The following is a 22,702-nucleotide window of genomic DNA, read 5'->3' as shown; positions in this document are numbered from 1 at the left end:
GGTTAGGCACCACCAGGGGGGTGGTTAGGGTTAGGCACCACCAGGGGGTGGTTAGGGTTAGGCACCACCAGGAGGGTGGTTAGGGTTAGGCACTTCCAAGGGGGTCTTAGGGTTAGGCACCACCAGGGGGGTGGTTAGGGTTAGGCACCACCAGGAGGGTGGTTAGGGTTAGGCACTTCCAGGGGGGTCTTAGGGTTAGGCACTACCAGGGGGGTCTTAGGGTTAGGCACCACCAGGGGGGGTCTAGGGGTTAGGGATAGGTACAGGGAGGGTTATGTGTGAGAGTAGGGTTAGGTTTAGTTTTAGTAAAATTTTAGTAAATCTTACTAATGTTTTACAACAGATTATGAACATAGTTATATTTATATCATCGATATAAACAATATTTTCAGACTTTATTATAAGAAACGATAAATGAAGCTTATTCACAATAATATACAATTACAACAATTAAACATATATTATCATTTTTCAACAAACGTAATTATAAGTTTTACTTTTGAAACAGGGAAGATTAACATTTTCACAATTGCTGATTTCATACACATTATTTAAAGAAATACTATTGATTCACATATTTTTTTCAACTGACACAGGAATTGTTTGGGAAGTACTGCTAAGTACTGGTGTATACATTTTAGTATCAACTTCTTTGTTTACTGTTATCAAAATACTTTCAAACTTTACTGACGCCAAAACTGACGGCTGACTGAGCCATGAGGAGAGGGGAAATTCCCCTCACACTTCATCAGTTAACTCTATGTGTAACTCTGTGTGTGACAGAGACAAAGCTCCCAACAGCTGCAGCTTCTGTGTCCTGTGTTTCTGATTCTGACTGAAGTGTCTGAGGCAGGGAACACACTTGACTGTTTTCGTGCGCGTTTTCTGCACAGAAAAACTGAGAACTCATGTTAATCAATGGGCTAGTACACACTTAATATTTTGTTCGCGCGCAGAAAAAAAACTGACATTCTGCATCATGATTCTGTACATTTTGTCAGTTTTCTGTATCAATTACATCAGCTGCTGTGAAAAAACGCGCGCGTTTTCCTGCATAGAAACACACTTGGTGTGCAGAAAAAGTATGCAGAAAAATGCGCGCAGAAAACTGAAAGACAAGTGTGTTCCCTGCCTAAAGAGAGCAGAGGAAATGTAACTAATTGTCACAGCTTTTTCATACTGTTTTTGCTTTCAGAGTTTGATATGTTTGATATTTGCTTTCTGTAGTCTGATATGCAACTCTGGCTGTGCATTGAAGCAGACACCCCTTCTGCAATTGATTTGTCCCAATATAGCTAAATCCTACCCTCAATAAATTAAAGCTTTTACCTCTGATATTTAACATGAAAAGTAGGAAAATGTTTACACAGCTACTTAGACATTATTTGTACATTGTCATTTTAGAACACTTGGGTATCGATAGTATTCCTTTAACGATTTAGAAATTTGTAAAACATTATTTGTAAACGAAATACAACACAATATTTTTTAAACGGTATTACTGCTCATCGTTTACACCCTGCGCCCTTTTTTCCCAACGCTCTTTTTGTACATACGCGTACTATGTACCCCTATACTCATTTTTCCTGGGAGGGGGTGGGCATCTGGGGTCCCCTTCTTAAAGGGGACTCCCAGATGCCACAATGAACCCCCCAGGAGTCGTCGCCCCCACCTCCTCCTGGGGAACCGGAGGTGGGTAAGAGCCCCTTGTCCATGGATTGGACAAGGGCTTCAGGGGGGAGGGGAAGGCTTGGCTCCCCTCTCCCCCAGAGCCCCCCCCCCCATACCATGGACCATGCAGGCTGGTATAGCTCAGGGTGCGAAGCCCCACTCGGCCGGGATTCCACATTCTGGCTATTCCAGCATGCATGGGTGACAAGGGGAGAAAGATACTCGGGCCCCATGTCATTTTAAAAAAAAATCCCACCCTTTGAACATAAAAATAAAGGTTAAAAAAAATAGGAAAAGTTACCAGGGATCTTTATACAGCCATATTGCGGCTGTATAGCGGTCCCTGGCCAAAGCGTTGCGGCTCCAGAGGGGTTTCCAGGGGGTCCATACGCACTGCGTACGGACCACCTAGAAACCACGTCAGGAAATTCATTGTTCTTTCTTTTGATATATGTAAATTTACACTACTGTTAGGTTTGCTACATCATCTGCCATTTACTGCATTTAAATGTATACTTTTTTCCTTTAAAACTAATATCGTTTTTCTCAAAAACTATAAGGTCTTTTTGAAAAAGATGTTTTCCCCACTTGCCCACCCCATTTTTTGTAACCACTGTCCCTGTCCATAGTCCCTCCAAATTCGGTGTTCCTAGCATGTAAGGGGGCATTGCTATTAACCAGTGGCGTAGCTACAAACCTCTGGGCCCCGATGCGGAATCTGGATGTGCCCCCCCCCGGCAACAACCGCCCCCCACAACACCTGACGCACACACATATAGCTGGGTCTCTTCTCTTGGAGTTCCTGCTTGCTGTTCCTGGAGACAGAGGGACAACGAGCAATAGCACGTCGCATCTAGATGGTTGGGTGCTGCCTGTAACTACTCGTCTACTGCACATATAGCTGTGCATGGCATGGCTATATCAATTCAGCTTTGCAGCAGCATGGGTGCCACGTTCAATTTGCAGCCATACGCAGCACCCAGAGGAAATAGGGCAATTAGTAGCAAGATGCCTTTAATTAGATAGATTACTATCAGTATAGGCATAGAATAAAGATGCATACACATATTCAATTTTGATTGGTCAATCACTGACCAATTTTACCACTGCATGTAGTATGAGGGTCAAGAGACTTTGAATACTGTGAACAGAGCTGGGCTCTCATAATACCTAGAAGTAGTAAAATTGGCTATTCAAAATTGTATGTGTGTACCAGGCTTTAAAGCTAATACTGTACATACAATACAGCTGGTTTACAATCAGTACAGGCACAGAGCAACACCTTATACTGTACATACTGAAGGTAACAGATCAGAACACACTGCAGCTAGTTTTCAATCAGTACAGGCACAGAGCAACACCTTATACTGTACATACTGGAGGTAGCAGGGATCAGCACACACTGCAGCTAGTTTACTGTCAGTACAGGCACAGAGCAACACCTTATACTGTACATACAGGAGGTAAAAGATCAGCAAACACTGCAGCTAGTTTACTGTCAGTACAGGCACAGAGCAACACCTTATACTGTACATACAGGAGGTAAAAGATCAGCAAACACTGCAGCTAGTTTACTATCAGTACAGGCACAGAGTAACAGCTTATACTGTACATGTTGGAGGTAGAAGAGATCAGTACACACTGCAGCTAGTTTACTATCAGTACAGGCACAGAGTAACAGCTTATACTGTACATGTTGAAGGTAGAAGAGATCAGTACACACTGCAGCTAGTTTACTATCAGTACAGGCACAGAGTGACAGCTTATACTGTACATGCTGGAGGCAGCAGAGATCAGCACATTGCAGCTAGTTTATTATCAGTACAGGCACAGAGTAACAGCTTATACTGTACATACTGGAGGTAGCAGGGATCAGCACACGCTGCAGCTAGCTGACTATCAGTACAGGCACAGAACAACAGCTTATACTGTACATACTGGAGGTAGCAGAGATCACCACATGCTGCAGTTAGTTTACCATCAGTACAGGCACAGAACAATAGCTTATACTGTTCATACTGGAGGTAGAAGAGATCAGTACACACTGCAGCTATTTTACTATCAGTACAGGCACAGAGTAACAGCTTATACTGTACATGCTGGAGGTAGCAGAGATCAGCACACACTGCCGCTAGTTTACTAGCAGTACAGGAACAGAACAACAGCTTAAACTGTACACGCTGGGGGTAGCAGAGATCAGCACACACTGCTGCTAGTTTACTAGCAGTACAGGAACAGAATAACAGCTTATACTATACACATTGAAAGTAGCAGAGATCAGCCCGAACCTAGTGCTGGGAATACACAGCTCGATTCTGAGCTGATAAGATGGCTCGATAGATAATTTCCGACATGTCCGACAATGGAAAAAGATAAGAAAAACAAGCGGAAAATAAGAGAATCGCCCACAGATTTGAGTGGCAAAAACGATTGGGCGCAGAATCGAGCCCCAGAATCAACCCGTGTATTCCCAGCATAAGGCCCGGCTTACACTTACGTTTAAAAACTTTGCTGCCAACACGCACATATATATACACACACACTGCTGCTGACTGACACACACACCCACACACCTTAGCACTGGGTCACAAAGCTGACTGGTAATACCAATTTGTATTATACAAACATGCCTAATTAGACTTCACACCTAAATAGGATAACAATACAAGTGCTTAACCACTCCAGAATACTAAAAACACTGCAATAAAATGCTACATTATAAAGCATAAATTCCCTGGACAGATTATAGGACCAACACAACAAACATACCCAGGCAATCATACATTCACAAGTGCCAGGCTAACTGATCAACTGTTGGAGGGCTCCATGACGTTCACTACAGAAGTATTCAATACAGGAGTCCAACCAAAGGCAAATAAAAGACAGAGCTGCATAGTTCATAGGAGAGACACAGGCAATTAGGGGTTAATCTCACCACTCCAGCGGCAGCCCAGGATCAAAGCATTCTAGGTAACAATCTTCACTCGGCTATTCATGTTACAGCTTCAGTGTGTTCTTTCATCCACACTGCTAGTAGTCAAACATCGCGCAGGCACATTACGTGGTGGGAAGTCAGCCCCACGCAGAGATACACTATCCTCCTCCTCCTCCTGCAAGCATGCACGGATCGATCTTCTATCCACTTAGCTGTCTGTTTACAGAGACCTGCAGCTTTTCATCCTCCAAGTGCCTGACCCGGCTGTCCATAGCCACTCAGGATGTAGAAATGATGCAGGGCGGCCGCTATCTCGTACAAAACAGCCACTGCCAGCGCCAGGCATATATATTCGGGCAAGGGTGAGCCTGGGGTGCCTGGCACCTGGGTGCAAGATTATCTCTGGCGCCTATGGGAGTGGTTAAATTAACCGCGCCCAACCACATAACCACACCCATGTCCTGCCTAATCACACCCACACCTTCCACCTCTTTACGCATGCATGTGATACCCCATTCCTACCCCTCTTCCATGGGCTTGCTCCTGGCTGGCTTTGGCTTCCTGCGAGTCTGCTAGTCTCTGGACTGACTCAGATTGGGAGGCTCTGCGAGTGCGACACAGTCACACACTGCGTATTTATGGCTGCCTGCGGCCACCCTACTCTCGCTCGCTGTCGTCAGGCTCCTCCCCCGCCAAGCCCAAGCGTGAGGTGGGCTGCCTGTATCTTTCCCATTGCGCTGCGCAGCCTGCCAGTGTTGCCAACCTTTCACGTTATTTTTTACTGACAAATACCTAAAAATTTACTGACAAAAGATTTTTACTGACAACATTTCCCCACTAAATGCACATAAGAGACAGCGTTTCACCAGTAAATGCACATAATGACAGACAGCCTTTCCCCAGTAAATGCACATAATAAGAGACAGTTTTTCCCCAGTAAACGCACATAAGAGACAGCTTTTTACCAGTAAATGCACATAATAAGAAACCGCTTTTCACCAGTAAATGCACATAATAAGAGACAGCTTTTTACCAGTAAATGCAGATCAGCTTTTCACCAGCAAATGCACATAATACGAGATAGCTTTTCACCAGTAAATGCACATAATGACTAACAGCCAGTGTCCACAGTATATGTAGCCAGCCTGGACCCCCTTTAGGCAGCGAGTGACAGGGAGCCCTTTAGGCAGTGAGTGTCAGGGAGCCCTTTAGGCAGTGAGTAGCAGGGAGCCCCTTTAGGCAGTGAGTGGCAGGGAGCCCCTTTAGGCAGTAAGTGGCAGGGAGACCCTTTAGGCAGCGAGTGGCAGGGAGCCCCTTTAGGCAGTGAGCCCCTTTAGGCAGTGAGTGGCAGGGAGCCCCTTTAGGCAGTGAATGGCAGGGAGCCCCTTTAGGCAGTGAGTGACAGGGAGCCCCTTTAGGCAGTGAGTGGCAGGGAGCCCCTTTAAGCAGTGAGTGACAGGGAGCCCCTTTAGGCAGTGAGTGACAGGGAGCCCCTTTAGGCAGTGAGTGACAGGGAGCCCCTTTAGGCAGTGAGTGACAGGGAGCCCCTTTAGGCAGTGAGTGACAGGGAGCCCCTTTAGGCAGTGAGTGACAGGGAACCCCTTTAGGCAGTGAGTGGCAGGGAGCCCCTTTAGGCAGTGAGTGGCAGGGAGCCCTTTTAGGCAGTGAGTGGCAGGGAGCCCCTTTAGGCAGTAAGTGAGTGACAGTGAGCCCCTTTAGGCAGTGAGTGACAGGGAGCCCCTTTAGACAGTGAGTGGCAGGGAGCCCCTTTAAGCAGTGAGTGACAGGGAGCCCCTTTAGGCAGTGAGTGACAGGGAGCCCCTTTAGGCAGTGAGTGACAGGGAGCCCCTTTAGGCAGTGAGTGACAGGGAGCCCCTTTAGGCAGTGAGTGACAGGGAACCCCTTTAGGCAGTGAGTGGCAGGGAGCCCTTTTAGGCAGTGAGTGGCAGGGAGCCCCTTTAGGCAGTGAGTGAGTGACAGGGAGCCCCTTTAGTCAGTGAGTGACAGGGAGCCCCTTTAGGCAGTGAGTGACAGGGAGCCCCTTTAAGTAGTAAGTGAGTGACAGAGAGCCCCTTTAGGCAGTGAGTGAGTGAAAGGGAGGCCCTTTAGGTAGTGAGTGAGTGAGTGAGTGACAGGGAGCCCCTTTAGGAAGTGAGTGAGTGACAGGGAGCCCCTTTAGGCAGTGAGTGAGTGACAGGGAGCCCCTTTAGGTAGTGAGTGAGTGACAGGGAGCCCCTTTAGGCAGTGAGTGAGTGACAGGGAGGCCCTTTAGATAGTGAGTGAGTGACAGGGAGGCCCTTTAGAAAGTGAGTGAGTGACAGGGAGCCCTTTTAGGCAGTGAGTGACAGGGAGCCCCTTTAGGCAGTGAGTGACAGGGAGCCCCTTTAGGCAGTGAATGACAAGGAGCCCCTTTAGGCAGTGAGTGACAGGAAGCCCAGGGGTCGAGTCCTGTGTGGACGCGGGTGAACGTCGTCCACCCACTTATTCTTCAGAGTGAACGCCGTTCACCCTGGCTTGTGTGGAGGGGAGCAGAGCAGAGAAGGCGAGCTATGGGGACAGCGGGGATGTCTCCCCCCCCATCCCTCTCACCTTCGTGCTCCCCTTCCGGCCTCTCCCCTCCGGCATTTTGAAATGTCGGGCCCGGCGGCGAAAGTGGGCGGAGACTTTCCGCGTTCCAGTCGCAAGGGAGAAGACCAGTGCGGCTAGAAGACCAGACTAGCCGCACACAGAGCGGAGCGTCCCTTGCGGCTGGAACGAGGTAAGTCTCCGCCCAATTTCGCCACCGGGCCCGACACTTCAAAACGCCGGAGGGGAGAGGCAGGAAGGGGAGCACAAAGGTGAGGAATGGGGGGGGGGGGGGGAGATGTCCGCCCATCCCCGCCCATCCCCTCTGTCCCCATAGCTCTCCTTCTCTGCGCTGCTCCCCTCCTGCTGGATACCTGGGCACATATCCCCCTGCCTACATATACTGGGCACATATACACCTGGCTACATATACTGGGGACATATACACCTGGCTACATATTCTAAGCTCATATACACCTGGCTACATATACTGGGGACATATACACCTGGCTACATATACTGGGCATATATACCTCTGCCTACATATACTGGGCACATATACCCCTGCCTACATATACTGGGCATATATACCCCTGGCTACATATACTGGGCACATATACACCTGGCTACATATACTGGGGACATATACACCTGGCTACATATACTGGGCATATATACCTCTGCCTACATATACTGGGCATATATACCCCTGGCTACATATACTGGGCATATATACCTCTGCCTACATATACTGGGCATATATACCCCTGACTACATATACTGGGCATATATACCCCTGGCCACATATACTGGGGACATATACCCCTGCCTACATATACTGGGCACATATACCCCTGCCTACATATACTGGGCACATATACCCCTGGCTACATATACTGGGCATATATACTCCTGGCTACATATACTGGGCACATATACCCCTGCCTACATATACTGGGCACATATACCCCTGGCTACATATACTGGGCACATATACCCCTGGCTATATATACTGGGCACATATACCCCTGGCTATATATACTGGGCACATATACCCCTGGCTATATATACTGGGCACATATACCCCTGGCTACATATACTGGGCACATATACCCCTGGCTACATATACTGGGCACATATACCCCTGGCTACATATACTAGGCAACTATACCTCTGGCTACATATTCTGGGGACTACTATACTCATGGCTACTTATACTGGGGACACCTATAGACCGACCTGGCTACCTATTTTGGGGGAACTGCTGTCAGATTATCTGCATTTTTGTGGAACCGCTGTTATGTATTTTGGGGAACAGCTGCCAGATTATGTGACGGGCACGGTGTGATTGGCACAGTCAATCGCCTGGCAACAGTTGCCGCTGCAACTCCGCCGCAATTGTCGCTAGTCCGCGTGAGTATGCGGACTAGCTACAGCAACCTCCATAAAGAACACGGAGCTTCCAGCGGGGGGAGGAGGAACGTCGGCGACAGCTTCCGTCGCACCGCTGATCCCTCTTCCGCGTGTGTACGCGGAGAGGCGTGGTGACGAGCTGTCGCCGAACTGTCGCGTACACGCTCCCGTGTGCTAGCGACAGAGAAGAAAAGTTGCCTGTGAGTATGGGCCATAATCCTTCCTCACAACCCCCTCCACACGTTTCAGAGTAACGCCTGGGATCATCCTATTTACCTGCTCCAGTGCTGCATTGGGTTTCTGTTCTTCCCACCAGCTGCATTCTCTGTATATCACTGGCTCATGATGCAAGTCACATGACAATGGACTGGGGATGTATGAAACAGAAAGTGTTCACAGTACCGGTTCCACCAACATTGGGGCCCTGGGGCAAAAGTAACCTGGGAGACCCCCTGACACCCCCCCTTGCAACAAAATCACCTCCAGGGCCACTGTGCCATCTGCTAGGCCCGATCCTAGACCCCCTTTCCACAATATCATTAGGTGTCCATTATATGTCCCCTAAAAATTACATTTGGGGTTCCAATGATTCACCTCCCTCTTTTCCTACCCGGAGTGTACACACAGCATCCAAGCTCTCATGGGTCACCATAGCTGAGGGGAGGGGGAGCACCTCCCATGGCCTCCATAGGCTTTTGGGCCCCGAGGCAATTGTGCAGCTCTCAGGAAGAACAGAGGAGACCCAATCCAATGCTGGGGCAGGGAAATATAATGCTCTGCTGTGCTACTCTGCAGAAGGGGGAAGAAGGGTGGGCCCCATAACCTCTAGGCCCCCCTACGTGGTCTCAGGGTTGTATTTCTGGAATATTTTCTGAAATATGAATACTGTGTCAAATCCAGTTGCCCCTGTGTTTTGTCCTAGCACACCAAATCCTGGATGTACAGATTGGTGCCACCACACCGTTAAAGAGGAACTCCAGTGAAAATAATGTAATTAAAAAAGTGCTTCATTTTTACAATTATTATGTATAAATGATTTAGTCAGTGTTTGCTCATTGTAAAATCTTTCCTCTCCCCAATTTACATTCTGACATTTATTACATGGTGACATTTTTACTGTGGGCAGGTTATGTAGCTGCTCCTAGATGTTTTGGCTGTTAGAGACAGCTGTAAACAGCTATTTCCTGTCTGTGAACATTGTTACATTGTGGCAGTTTGCCAGGAGCACCGTGGTCCTCAGAGCTTCTTGTGGGAGGGGTTTCAGCACAATATCAGTCATACAGCGCCCCCTGATGGTCTGTTTGGGAAAAGCAATATATTTCTCATGTAAAAGGGGGTATCAGCTACTGATTGGGATAAAGTTAAATTCTTGGTTGGAGTTCCTCTTTAAGCTAACATTCCCTTGCACTGTTTTCATATTTGTTAGGCCTCTTTACACTTTCCCTGCGGCACTATGCATATCATATGACCCTGTTGTTGCACTTTGCCGCAGGGTCGAATCGTATGAATGTCATTTTCTGCGTTGCGGTGCGATTTGGATGGAGCATAGCAAAGCAAACGTAAATGGCCTGGCGGAAAACCGACCTTACTGTTATTTTTAACTGATTTCAGGCAAAGCTGAATTCAAAGTAAAGAATATATATCGCCACCCAAAGTACGACCCTACTGGCAAGATGGACAAGAATATTAGGAAATCCTTTGATTATGACCTGGCTCTCATTGAACTGGAGCAGAAGCTGGATTTTTCATCAACAGTCAGGTAACACCACATACAGTCAGGGCCGGGCCGAGGCATAGGCTGGAAGGGCTCCAGCCTCAGGGCGCAGTGTAGGAGGGGGCGCAGAATTAATTCAGCTGTCATTTATAATTGTGTTTGAAGCAGAAAGAAATAAGAAAAGGGGATACATAGCAGTGACTGCAAGCCAGATAACTAGATATTAAGGTGTTGGGGAGGTTGTGGGCCCTGTGGCGCCTCTTAGTCTAATAGCAATCAGTGTGTGACAGCTGGGGTAGGAGGGATGGAGGGGCGCACTTTGGTGTCTAAGCCTTGGGTGCTGGAGGACCTTGTCCCTGCTCTGGCAATCAGTGTGTGACGGCTGGGGTGGGATAGATGGAGGGGCGCACTTTGGTGTCTCAGCCTTGGGTGCTGGAGGACCTTGTCCCGCCTCTGCATACAGTTATCATAATCTCTGAGCATTCTTGTTATATCTGAGCAGAGAGGGCTACCTGTCTTGCAAAAATAAAAGAAAACATGAGAAACAATGTTTTGTTTTACAGCAGAGCAATCACATGGTTGTCAAGCAAGATTACCTTGATTAAAGCAGTATAAACTACTGGTGGGAGAGGGAAGGCTTATATCCAAGGGTGTAGCAATAGCCATAGCAACTATAGCAGCTGCTATGGGGCCCTGGAGCAGAGGGGGCCCAGGTGGTACTTAATGTATTCACCATTAACTTTCTTATGTTCCTCCACCCTCAAACTTCGTCTCATTGCTCATGGACTATGCAGTGTTGATTGCATGAGATGCGTGAGGCATGAAATCGCCACAATTAACTCCTATCCATAGGGTAGGGGCAGGTGACACTGCTTAAGAATACCTCCATCTGAGGGCCCCATGAAAGTTTTGCTATGGGACCCCATGATCTCTAGCTATGGCACTGCCTACATCGAAAAAGGGAGCCTGGAGATTTGGGCGCCCAGTAATCCTAATAGAGAAATATTGATATTTAATAGCAATATTTTACTATATTTTACAACAATTTTAAATATCTGTATAAAATACTGATATTTTACTATGACTGAGCCTAACCCTACTCTCACACAGAACCCTGACCCCTAACCCTAAACTCCCTCCCTGCACAAACTATCTAACTATCGCTTTACACCCCCCCCCCCCCCCCCCTTCGCACAAACTACCTACCCGATGCCTAAGCCTAAACCCCCCTGCACAAACTATTCATCTGACAAGTGATCCTAAACCCTTTCCCTGCACAAACTACCTACCTGATGCGTAACCTTTAACCCCCCTCCCCCCTGTGCCTTACCTTAACCCCTCCCCCTCACCAATTCTCCCCCCCCCCGAAGAAAAAACACATAATTTATCAGGCAAGTTTTTGCGCTGGCTGAATCGCAAAAACGCAAACCGCTAGCGATTTTACAATCGCTACGGTTTGCTTTTTAACATAGGAATCGCGGTAGGTCATTTCCACTACCGCGATTCGTTTTTGCCGGGAACGCAAACGCGCGGCGGAGCGATATTTGCCGCGATTTTGCTATGCAGTGCATAGCATAGCAAAATCGCGGCCGCGAACGTCGGGGAATCGCCGGTAATTGCGATTCAGCAATCGCTAGCGTTCAGCGTGAACGCTAGCGATTGCTAGTGGAAAAGGGCCCTTAATGTTTTATTTCTTAAGGTGGCCATACACTGGTCGATTTGCCATCAGATTCGACCAACAGATAGATCCCTCTCTGATCGAATGGGATCGTATGGCTACCTTTACAGCAAACAGATTGTGAACCGATTTCAGCTTGAAACCGTTCACAATCTGTTGTGGTGGTGCTGCTGCTGCTGCCCCCGCCCGCCCGCATACATTACCTGCTCCGTCGGCGCGACTCCAGTCTCCCGGTCACCGCTGCTCTGTCTGCGCTCTAGTCTCCAGGTCCGGCATGCCTCACTTCTTCTAGCCCGGCAGGAAGTTTAAACAGTAGAGGGCGCTCTACTGTTTAAACTTCCTGCCGGGCTAGAAGAAGTGAGGCATGCCGGACCTGGAGACCAGAGCGCAGACAGAGCAGCGGTGACCGGGAGACTGGAGTCGCGCCGACGGAGCAGGTAATGTATGCGGGCTCTATTGCGTCGGTCGTCGGGCACTCGAACGTCGCTAGCGATGCGCTCTTTACCCGCGGGCGATCAACGGTTATTTTCCGCACGGCGCGATCGACGGGATCGGACGAAATGGATCGAAATTCGGCGTGTAGCGTGAACGATTGGCAGCAGATTCGATCCCAGTGATCGAATCTGCTGTCGAAACGGGCGCAAATCGGGCCAGTGTATGGCCAGCTTTAGCTGTACTACACATACAAATCATAATATCATCATTTTTTTTTCGCTTCAGTGTCTCTTTAAACAGCGTTACAAACCAGTTTGTTTTCCCCTAGGCCCATCTGTCTGCCGTGCACCAGTGGGGCATCCTGGGCACTAAAGCTGCAGAACAAACCTGAAACTTGCGCAGACCATGGTGAGTGCGTGGAGATCGTACGGTAATATTGATACTGTGAAATAAAAATCAAAATGCTAGGGTAAAGCCTGGTATATACATCCAATTTTGATTGGCAAATTTTACCCCCTCCCCGTAGTATGAGAGCTTACCTTACCTACACTGTCTGACGACCGCCTGCCGCCTGACGACCGCCCCACGCCAATGGGCGTGGCCGCAGCGGCAGCCCCAGGACCGCCTCATGCCAATTGCCGTCAGGTCCTGGGGCCGGCTACTGCAGGAGATTGCGCGCAGGCTGCGCACGCATCTCCTGCTTGAGGGGCGGAAATCTTCAGTCTCAGAGCGGTGCTCGCCACCCGGGAGACTGTAAACCGCTGACTTTTCAGTTAGTACAGCACTGCTATCAGCAGCAGCGCTGTACTGGGGACAGCCTGTGTGACACGGCTGTCCCCCTGGGACATTAAAGAGCGATCGGCTCTCATAGGCAGAAGCTGTTGACAGCCGATCGCCAGGATTAGCCGGCTAGGGGGAGGGAGGGGTTTGTAAAAAAAAAAAAAAAAAAAAAAAAAGGTAAATAGTAAAAAACAATACAAAAATAAAGAGAGAAATATTTATTAAAAAAAAAAATTAACTGGGAGGGGGGGGGGGGGGGGGGGATGGGGGGGATCAGGCCCCACCAACAGAGAGCTCTGTTGGTGGGGAGGAAAGGGGAGCGGGGATCACTAGTGTGCTGTGTTGTGCGGCCCTGCAGCTTGCCGTTAAAGCTGCAGTGGCCAATTAAACAAAAAACAGCCTTTAGGGGGGGGGGGGGGGGGGGGGGTTAGCACTGTGGTCCTCAAGAGGTTAATAGTCCTCACGGTCGGTTGACACTCATACTACATGGCAGTAGTAAAATCGGTCAGCGATTGGCCAATCAAAATTGGTTGTGTGTGTGCACATTGACAGAGAGGCATTTAGGGCAGTTTTCTATTGTGAATCGTTGTGATTACAATTTTATGTATGGCCACTGCACTTGTTGACAATGCAATTATCGCTCTATTCGGTGGGTGTACAGCGCCATTACATATGCCGGGAGAAGGAAAAAAAATTAGCATGGAATAATGTTGCTGGAATGCAAAGAACCCAAAACCTCAATTGCTAAGCAATTCCCCGCACTCTTAAACTTGCTGCAGGAGGGCAGGTAGAATGCAGCAGGACTAATGTATGCAGGCAGAATCACCTTGCAAATGCGAACGCTCTCAGGCTTCTTGCAGACTACATGCGATTCCGATTTTTTTATCTGATGCGATTTTGTATTCCGATTAAAAAACGTACGGCATGCTGCTAAGTTTTGTAATCGGAATGCAGAATCGGACGTATAAAAAAAATCGGAGTGTGTGTAGTGTGCAAGAGGCCTAATGGAGTCTCCACACTACCGGTGGACATGGCCGGATTTATACTTCTTCCGCCCCAAGGCCGACTTTCGTGCAGCTTTCTTCTATGTGCAGCCTCTTTCCATGTGCAGCTTCTTTCCATGTGCAGCCTCACCTCCTATTTCTTGTGGAGCCCCCACTTCCATGTCTAACATTCATGTACAGCAGCCCCCTTCAGTTATATACAGCCCTGTTGGGCAGTAGCTCCCTATGTCCATTCCATATCAGCATTCCATGTCCAGCCGCCCCTTGGCTAGCTGCCGCTCAAGGCCCGAGCCTTGAAATGCAGCCCAGAAATGCAGCCCAGCTGGTGGAAAATAGTCCTAATTCAGATCTTCGAGGGTGATCAGTTCTATATTAGCTTTGACACCTCTTTGGAACACAATTACAGCATGTTAATTCCCAGTACATTGTAGGACTTTTATTGTGCTTATAGCATTTTTTTTGCCTTTCTGTCATATTGCTTTATGAAGAATCTTTAAAGAGACTCTTTGACAAAATGTTCAACCTTATTTCTTTGTTCCTGTACGTTTCTATACCTGTTCTAATGTGGTCTGTCTTACTGCAGCCTTTCCTAGTTGCACAGTGTCAGTATTATCTCTGTTATACAAACCAATCTTCTTTCCTTTGCCGGCTTTGTCGGCTCAGGCAGGAATGTGCTGCTCTGCTGTGATAGGTAGAAGTTATACACCCACTCTCCACACCCCCTCCAGGCTCTGTATGAGTCACAGACTGAGCTTCTCTCAGCCTATCACATGCTGGTTAGCAGCCATGTCTTTTGTTTGTAAACACTGCATAAAACTGGCAATTACAAGCCAGGATTGCAGCAGGGAGTGGCATAAACAGCACAGAGGGGCCCAGGAGAACATAATGATGAGAATGGTATGCTTTTTATTGTAAGAATTTTAGAGTACAGATTCTCTTTAAAGGGAATGTCCAAGCAAAATAAAAAAAATGAGTTTCACTTACCTGGGGCTTCTACCAGCCCCATGCAGCCATCCTGTGCCCTCGTAGTCACTCACTCTTGCTCCAGTCCCCCGCTGGCAGCTTGCCGATCTCGCAGGTCGGCGGCCGCAATGTGTACATTTTTACGCATTCCGGCTAGTGCAGGAACATTAACACATACATTTTTACGCATTACTGGTTCAATGCGTAAAAATTTACGCATTGAACCAGTAACGCGTAAAATGTATGTGTTAATGTTCCTGCACTAGCGGGAATGCGTAAAAATGTACGCAATGCGTCCCACCGACCTCCGAGGTCGGCAAGCTGCCAGCGGGAGACTGGAGCGGCAGTGAGTGACTGCGAGGGCAAGGATGGCTGCATGGGGCTGGTAGAAGCCCCAGGTAAGTGAAACTCATTTTTTTATTTTGCTTGAACCTTCCCTTTAAGGTTGCTCTTGCACAATTGCACTTTTGTAAAAAATATACTATTGTAGCTTTGGGAAATTACTCATTGAGTGCTGATACACAAACTTATTATAGTTTCCCTTCCTTATTGCCTTTATTTTTATTTGCCTTGCTCATGAATGCAATTTTTTTTTTTTAACGTAAAGCGATATAATTTTTTATGATTTTTTTTTTTTTTTAATGATTCACTAAAATTGTAATCTACTCAGGAATGGTGAGGCAATTAGTAGCAAACTTGTTGGTTAAAGAGAAACCATAACCAAGAATTGAACTTCATCCCAATCAGTAGCTGATACCCCCTTTCCCATGAGAAATATTTTCCTTTTCTCAAACGGATCATCAAGGGAGGTCTGTATGGCTAATATTGTAGTGAAACCCCTCCCACAGTGTGATGTCAGGACCATGGTCCTGACAGTTTCCTGTCTGTGAATCCTCATTGCACTGTGGGAAATAGCTGTTTGCAGCTGTTTCCAACTGCCAAAAAAGCAAGCAGCATCTCCTTCCACTGATATAACCTGGCAGCAGTAAAAATGTCACCATGTGATAGATCAGGGGTCTCAAACTCGCGGCCCGCGGGCCATTTGCGGCCCTCGATACAATATTTTGTGGCCCGTGCCGGCAAAAGCAAAAGAGACACGGAAGCAAACTATTTTACCTTATAGTTCGCTTCAGTGCTCCCAAGTAATCTGCCGCATCCCTGCCGCTAAACGAGGGCTGCAGAGCCCCCAAATCCCCCGGGCAAACATCCACGACTGCGCTGAGGGGCAGAGCTTCCAACTGTAGCTTTGCCTCTCCTGACGTCAATCGCCGCCTCTCCCCGCCCCTCTCTGTGAAGGAAGAGTGAGAGGGGCGGGCAGAGGAGGTGATCCGCTGCGATTGATGTCAGGAAGCTCTGCCCCTTCCAGGAAATGCCGGCTGATTGCCCCTCGGGTGATTTGGGGGCTCTGCAGCCCTCGTTTTGCGGTGGGGACACGGCGGATTACTTGTAATGGGAGCACTGAAGCGAACTATAAGGTAGGACACTTCATGTTTAGAAGAAACAATTAAAGCTGTTAATAATGACATTTGAGTAGAGATGAGCCGAAATTTTCGAAATTTCGAACTGCTTTTATTACGAATGCGAAATTTAACATTACGACCCAAATTCGTAATTTCGTAATTAATTTTCAAATCGTAATTTACAATTTCGTAATCGAAATTTCACTCCCGTAATGACGAATTTCGTGTCTCCAACCGAAATTTTACTTTTTCAGGTTTGTAAGGGTTTCTATCCCTCTAGATGCCTAAAATGAATAGGTCAGTCCTCCTCCTCCTCCTCCTCCTCCTCCTCCTCCTCCTCCTCCTCCTCCTCCTCCTCCTCCTCCTCCTCCTCCTCCTCCTCCTCCTCCTCCTCCTCCTCCTCCTCCTCCTCCTCCTCCTCCTCCTCCTCCTCCTCCTCCTCCTCTCTCTCTCTCTCTCTCCAGAGATCTGTAGTATTTCAAAACCATACTCACATTCATGACATGTCCAGGGATCAAACCCAGGCCAACCACATGGAAGACAGCTATGCTCACCACCATACCACCAAACACACACTAAATAGACTGCTAACCTAAATCTTACTTGTAGACAGTCATATGAGACACATGCTGGGTGCAGGGCTTTGTGATTGGACCATGCGATAGAGTGAGGTGCAAAAATGAAATCATGCCTAGCAGAGGATGGTTTCACAGTGCTAAATGCTAGGCTGGCTGTGGTGCAATTGGTTAGTGTGTCTGGCTGGTAACAGCAAGGTTACAGGTTCGATTCCATCCAGGCATGTCTTTTCCTTTTGCGTTCAACAGTTGTCCAAACAGAGCCAACAGAGCCCCAGATAGCCATGTAGAGTTAGGTCACAGCTAGCCTGGCTGTGGTGCAATTGGTTAGTGTGTCTGGCTGGTAACAGCAAGGTTACAGGTTCGATTCCATCCAGGCATGTCTTTTCCTTTTGCGTTCAACAGTTGTCCAAACAGAGCCAACAGAGCCCCAGATAGCCATGTAGAGTTAGGTCACAGCTAGCCTGGCTGTGGTGCAATTGGTTAGTGTGTCTGGCTGGTAACAGCAAGGTTACAGGTTCGATTCCATCCAGGCATGTCTTTTCCTTTTGAGTTCAACAGTTGTCCAAACACCGAGCACAAAGTTTTGCATGCGTAAAGTTTTACGCACGCAAAATACCCCATGGGGTTCAATGGCGCAGCGCGCGCACGCAAAAGGAAAAGACATGCCTGAATGGAATCAAACCTGTAACCTTGCTGTTACCAGCCAGACACACTAACCAATTGCACCACAGCCAGCCTAGCATTTAGCACTGTGAAACCATCCTCTGCTAGGCATGATTTCATTTTTGCACCTCACTCTATCGCATGGTCCAATCACAAAGCCCTGCACCCAGCATGTGTCTCATATGACTGTCTACAAGTAAGATTTAGGTTAGCAGTCTATTTAGTGTGTGTTTGGTGGTATGGTGGTGAGCATAGCTGTCTTCCATGTGGTTGGCCTGGGTTTGATCCCTGGACATGTCATGAATGTGAGTATGGTTTTGAAATACTACAAATCTCTGGAGAGAGAGGGAGGAGGAGGAGGTTGGTTGGTTATTCATTTTAGGCATCTAGAGGGATAGAAACCTTTGCAAACTTTAAAATACTAAATTTCGTAATCGTAATTACGAAAATTTGCGTAATTTGCGAAAATTACGAAATTTCGATTACTGCTGAAATCGTAATTGTAGTAATTTCGCGAAATTTCGGAAATTCGTAATTAGGTCATTACGCTCATCCCTACATTTGAGGACTTTTTTTGTGAAATCCCTTATGTGGCCCAGCCTCATCCTGACTTTGCCTCCTGCGGCCCCCAGGTAAATTTGAGTTTGAGACTCTTGTGATAGATATTGACCATGGTAGCTGTCTTAGGCTTCATCTATGCAATAAATAGCTTTAAATACATATACGTGGTGCTGCTGATTCCTGCTTTCCACCATGTGATAAATGTCAGAATGTAAATCATGGAGAGGAAAGATTTTACAACAGGCAAACACTGACTAAATCATCCTACTAATATAATAAATGGGAAAGTTCGGATGTTTGGATTTTTGGATGTTTGGATGTTTGGATGTTTTGTTACTCGATCACGCAAAAACGGCTGAACGGATTTGAATGAAATTTGGCACACACATAGTACATTACCTGGAATAAAGTATAGGATACTTTTTATTCCCATAACCAAAAAGAGACAAATACAAATTTCACTGGAAAATGTAAACTGCAGCCATACACTGTTAGGCCTGGAACCCACTGAAATCCGCAAACGCAAAACGCAACCGCTAGCGTTTTGCCTGAGCGGTTTGCAAGCGGATTCATGCGAGTTTTCGGTCGCGTTTTGCAACAGTGTATTTTTTTCCTCAGCGGTTGTGTAGCGTTTTGCGTTTCGCGTTTTTATCCTGATTGGTCCTGTGAATTATTTTTAATTTTGTTACAGTGTGCTGAACCGCAAAACACTAGCAAAACCGTTCAGTTTAGGTTTTGCTGAGCGTTTCTGCTAGCGTTTCAATACTTTACATTGAAGCGCTAACGCTCCCAAAATGCTGCAGGTCCTGCGTTTGCGTTTCTGGGAAACGCAAACGCTCCTGTGGAAGTTGCCCCATCCATTAATATCAGCTGAGCGTTTTGGCAAAACGCTAGCGTATCGCAGCGCTGCCAAAATGCTCAAAAAACCGCTCTTGTGGGTTCCAGCCCTTACACTGGAGGTGTGTTTAGCTTCTAAGGGTAGAATGGTTAATTTGCATATATTCAGCAGTGATGCTCTGGGAGACATCTCAAGCTCACTCCAACCTGAATTATCGCAAATTCTTTCTGTTTTAAGAAAGCAAACGTTTGTTTTTCTTAACATCTTAGTAAGGGGGCTTTTAGGACCATTGTAGTCCCTTACACACTCCAATGAGTTCTGGGTCACCATGAGATCGCTGGGTAGCATGTCCCTCTCGGTGTTACAAGCCCTACTGCATAGAGCCAAATTAATCTATGCCATGCACTGATAAGGATCAAACAATCCAAAACAGTCTGTATGCGTGTTGGATTATTATGGCTCTATACAATTTAACAAGCTGACACATCATTGCATTCCAGCGGTTCTGGAGGTGTGTTTAGCTTCTAAGGGTAACAATGGTTAATTTGCATATATATTCAACAGTGATGCACTGGGAGACATCTCAAGCTCACTACAACCTGAATTATCGCAAATTCTTTCTGTTTTAAGAAAGCAAACTTTTGTTTTTCTTACACTGTTAATGGTAGGGTTCTCAAACTTTGCACAGTTGGTCGTTTACTGACTAGGGTTATTATTCAGAAAAGTGGTTGGAGCCTATAAAAGCCAATCAAAATTCACCTAATGATTTTCAAGGGGAATATTTACATTTCTGCCATTCTTGCACTGTTAATGGCACAAGCCTCAAACCTGGTATAGTTGATCATTGGGTGACTGGGGTTCAATTTCAGAAAGGGGGTGGAGCCACAAATAGCCAATCAGATTTGTTTCATTCCAATGCAAATTATTGTTGCCAAACACCGCAAAGCTCACAAACTTGGTAATTGAGTAATTGATTAATTGTGTGTTAGGGTTAGGAAAGTGGGCACAGCCAACACCAGCCAAATACATAAGCGGGCAACGCCGGGTCATAAGTGGGCGGAGACAAATACAAATTTTACTGGGAAAATGTAAACAGCAGCCATTCTTACACTGTTAATGGTAGGGTTCTCAAACTTTGCACAGTTGGTTACTGGGTGACTGGGGTTAATATTGAGAAAAGTGGGTGGAGCCTACAAAAACAATCAAACATTACCTATTGATTTTTCAGGGCAATATTTCATTGCTGCCATTCTTGCACTGTTAATGGCACAAGCCTCAAACCTGGTACAGTTGATCATTGCGTGACTGGGGTTTAAATTTATATAAGGGGGTGGAGCCCCAAACAGCCAATCTGATTTGTTCCGCAAAGCTCACAAACTTGGTCATTGAGTAATTGAGTAATTGTGTGTTAGGGTTAGGAAAAGTGGGCGCAGCCAACACCAGCCAAATACATAATCGGGCAATGCTGGGTCATCAGTAGGCGGAGACAAATACAAATTTCACTGAGAAAATGTAAACTGCAGCAATTCTTACACTATTAATGGTAGGGTTCTCAAACTTTGCACAGTTGGTCACTGGGTGACTGAGATTAATATTCAGAAAAGTGGGTGGAGCCTACAAAAGCCAATCAAAATCCACCTAATAATCTTTAAGGGGAATATTTAATTGATGCCATTCTTGCACTGTTAATGGCAGAAGCCTCTTGCACTGTTAATCACCTGTACCTGGTACAGTTGGCCATTGGGTGATTGGGGTTCAAATTCAGAAAAGGGGTGGAGCCACAGCCAATCAGATTTATTTTATTTCAATGCAAATTATTGATGCCAAAGACCTCAAAGCTCACAAACTTGGTCATTAAGTAATTTTGTGTTTGGGTTAGAAAAAGTGGTCGGAGCTAGCACCAGCCAAATACATACCTGGGCAATGCCGAGTCTTCAGTGGGCGGAGACAAACACAAATTTCACTGGGAAAATGTAAACTGCAGCCATTCTTACACTATTAATTGTGGGGTTCTAAAACTTTGCACAGTTGGTCACTGGGTGACTGGGATTAATATTCAGAAAAGTGGGTGAAGCCTAAAAAAAACAATCACAATTCACCTATTGATTTTCAATATTTAATTGCTGCCATTTTTGCACTGTTAATGGCACAAGCCTCAAACCTGGTACAGTTGATCATTGGGTGACTGGGGTTAAATATTTAGAAAAGGGGTGGGGCTACAAACAGCGAATCAGATGTGTTTCATTTCAATGAAAATTATTCATGCCAAAGACCACAAATCTCACAAACTTGGTCATTGACTATTGACAATTGTGTGTTAGGGTTAGAAAAAGTGGCCACAGCCAACAGCAGCCAAATACATACCCGGGAAACATCAGGACATCAGTGGGTGGAGAAAAATAAAAATGTAACTGCCAGAATGTAAACTGCAGCCATTCTTACACTGTCTGTCAAAGGCAGGGTTCTTAAACTTTGCACAGTGGGTGATTGGGATTAATATTCAGAAAAGTAGGTGGAGCCTACAAAAGCTAATCAAAATTCACCTATTGATTTTCAAATTAGTGGAGCCACAGCCAATTATTGATGCCAAAGACCGCAAAGCTCACAAACTAGGTAATTGTGTGTTAGGATTAGAAAAAGTGGACAGAGCTAACACAAGCCAATTACATACCCGGGCAACGCCGGGCGACCAGCTAGTTTATAAATAATTCTAAAAACGAAGCACTTTTTTATTACATTATTTGCACTGGAGTTCCTATCTAACCTATCTTAGGGCGTGGCAGGATGCACAGCGGCACTTGCAGTGATGCGAGTACGAATCTGAATCCCTGTAGTCGTGTCATTAGTAGGGATGGTCGAAAATGCCAATTTCTGATTCCGCGGTAAATCCGCATTCCGCCATTGCCAATTACCGATTACGCTTTCCGCTACCAATTTCCGCATTCCAATGCGGAATTTCTGCCGGAAATCGTGGAAATTCTGCCCGACTTTAACATCTATTTTCTCGAAAAACTATAAGGTCTTTTTGAAAACTTTTTTTGCATCTTGTTCAGAAGATTCTGTTTAATAAACCCTGAAAATTTGGTGTTTCTAGGACTCACGGGGGCTTTGCTATTAACCGCTAAAGTCGGCAGATTTTTACTGTAATGTAAAATGCAGAAAAGAGGCAGATGCATTTTACATTACAGTAAAAATCCTCCGACTTTAGCGGTTAATAGCAAAGCCCCCTTAAAAACACCAAATTTTCAGTGTTTATTAAACTGAATCTTGTGAACAAGATGCAAAAAAAAGTTTTCAAAAAGACCTTATAGTTTTTGAGAAAATAGATGTTAAAATCGGGTGGAATTTCCGCGATTTCAGGCGGAAATTTCCGCGATTTCCGGCGGAAATCCGCCTACCACACTTGCATTACCGATTTCCGCATTCTGATGCGGAAATGCAATT

General features: G+C 46.4%; 1 protein-coding gene across 2 annotated transcripts in view; it reads left to right on the top strand.

Annotated features, from left to right (window-relative positions):
- The window catches only part of LOC137528774 (complement factor B-like), a 161,088-nt gene that overhangs the window by 116,927 nt on the left and 21,459 nt on the right, over positions 1–22,702 (top strand). For both annotated transcript variants that reach the window (XM_068250341.1, XM_068250340.1), the window contains exons 13-14: positions 10,196–10,343; positions 12,740–12,819. In XM_068250341.1, coding sequence (XP_068106442.1) covers positions 10,196–10,343; positions 12,740–12,819 — 228 coding nt within the window. The remainder of the gene's footprint in view (positions 1–10,195; positions 10,344–12,739; positions 12,820–22,702) is intronic.

The sequence above is a fragment of the Hyperolius riggenbachi genome, chromosome 8 (genome assembly GCF_040937935.1).
Source record: "Hyperolius riggenbachi isolate aHypRig1 chromosome 8, aHypRig1.pri, whole genome shotgun sequence".
NCBI lineage: Eukaryota > Metazoa > Chordata > Amphibia > Anura > Hyperoliidae > Hyperolius > Hyperolius riggenbachi.
This window is presented reverse-complemented; position numbering and strand designations above follow the sequence as displayed.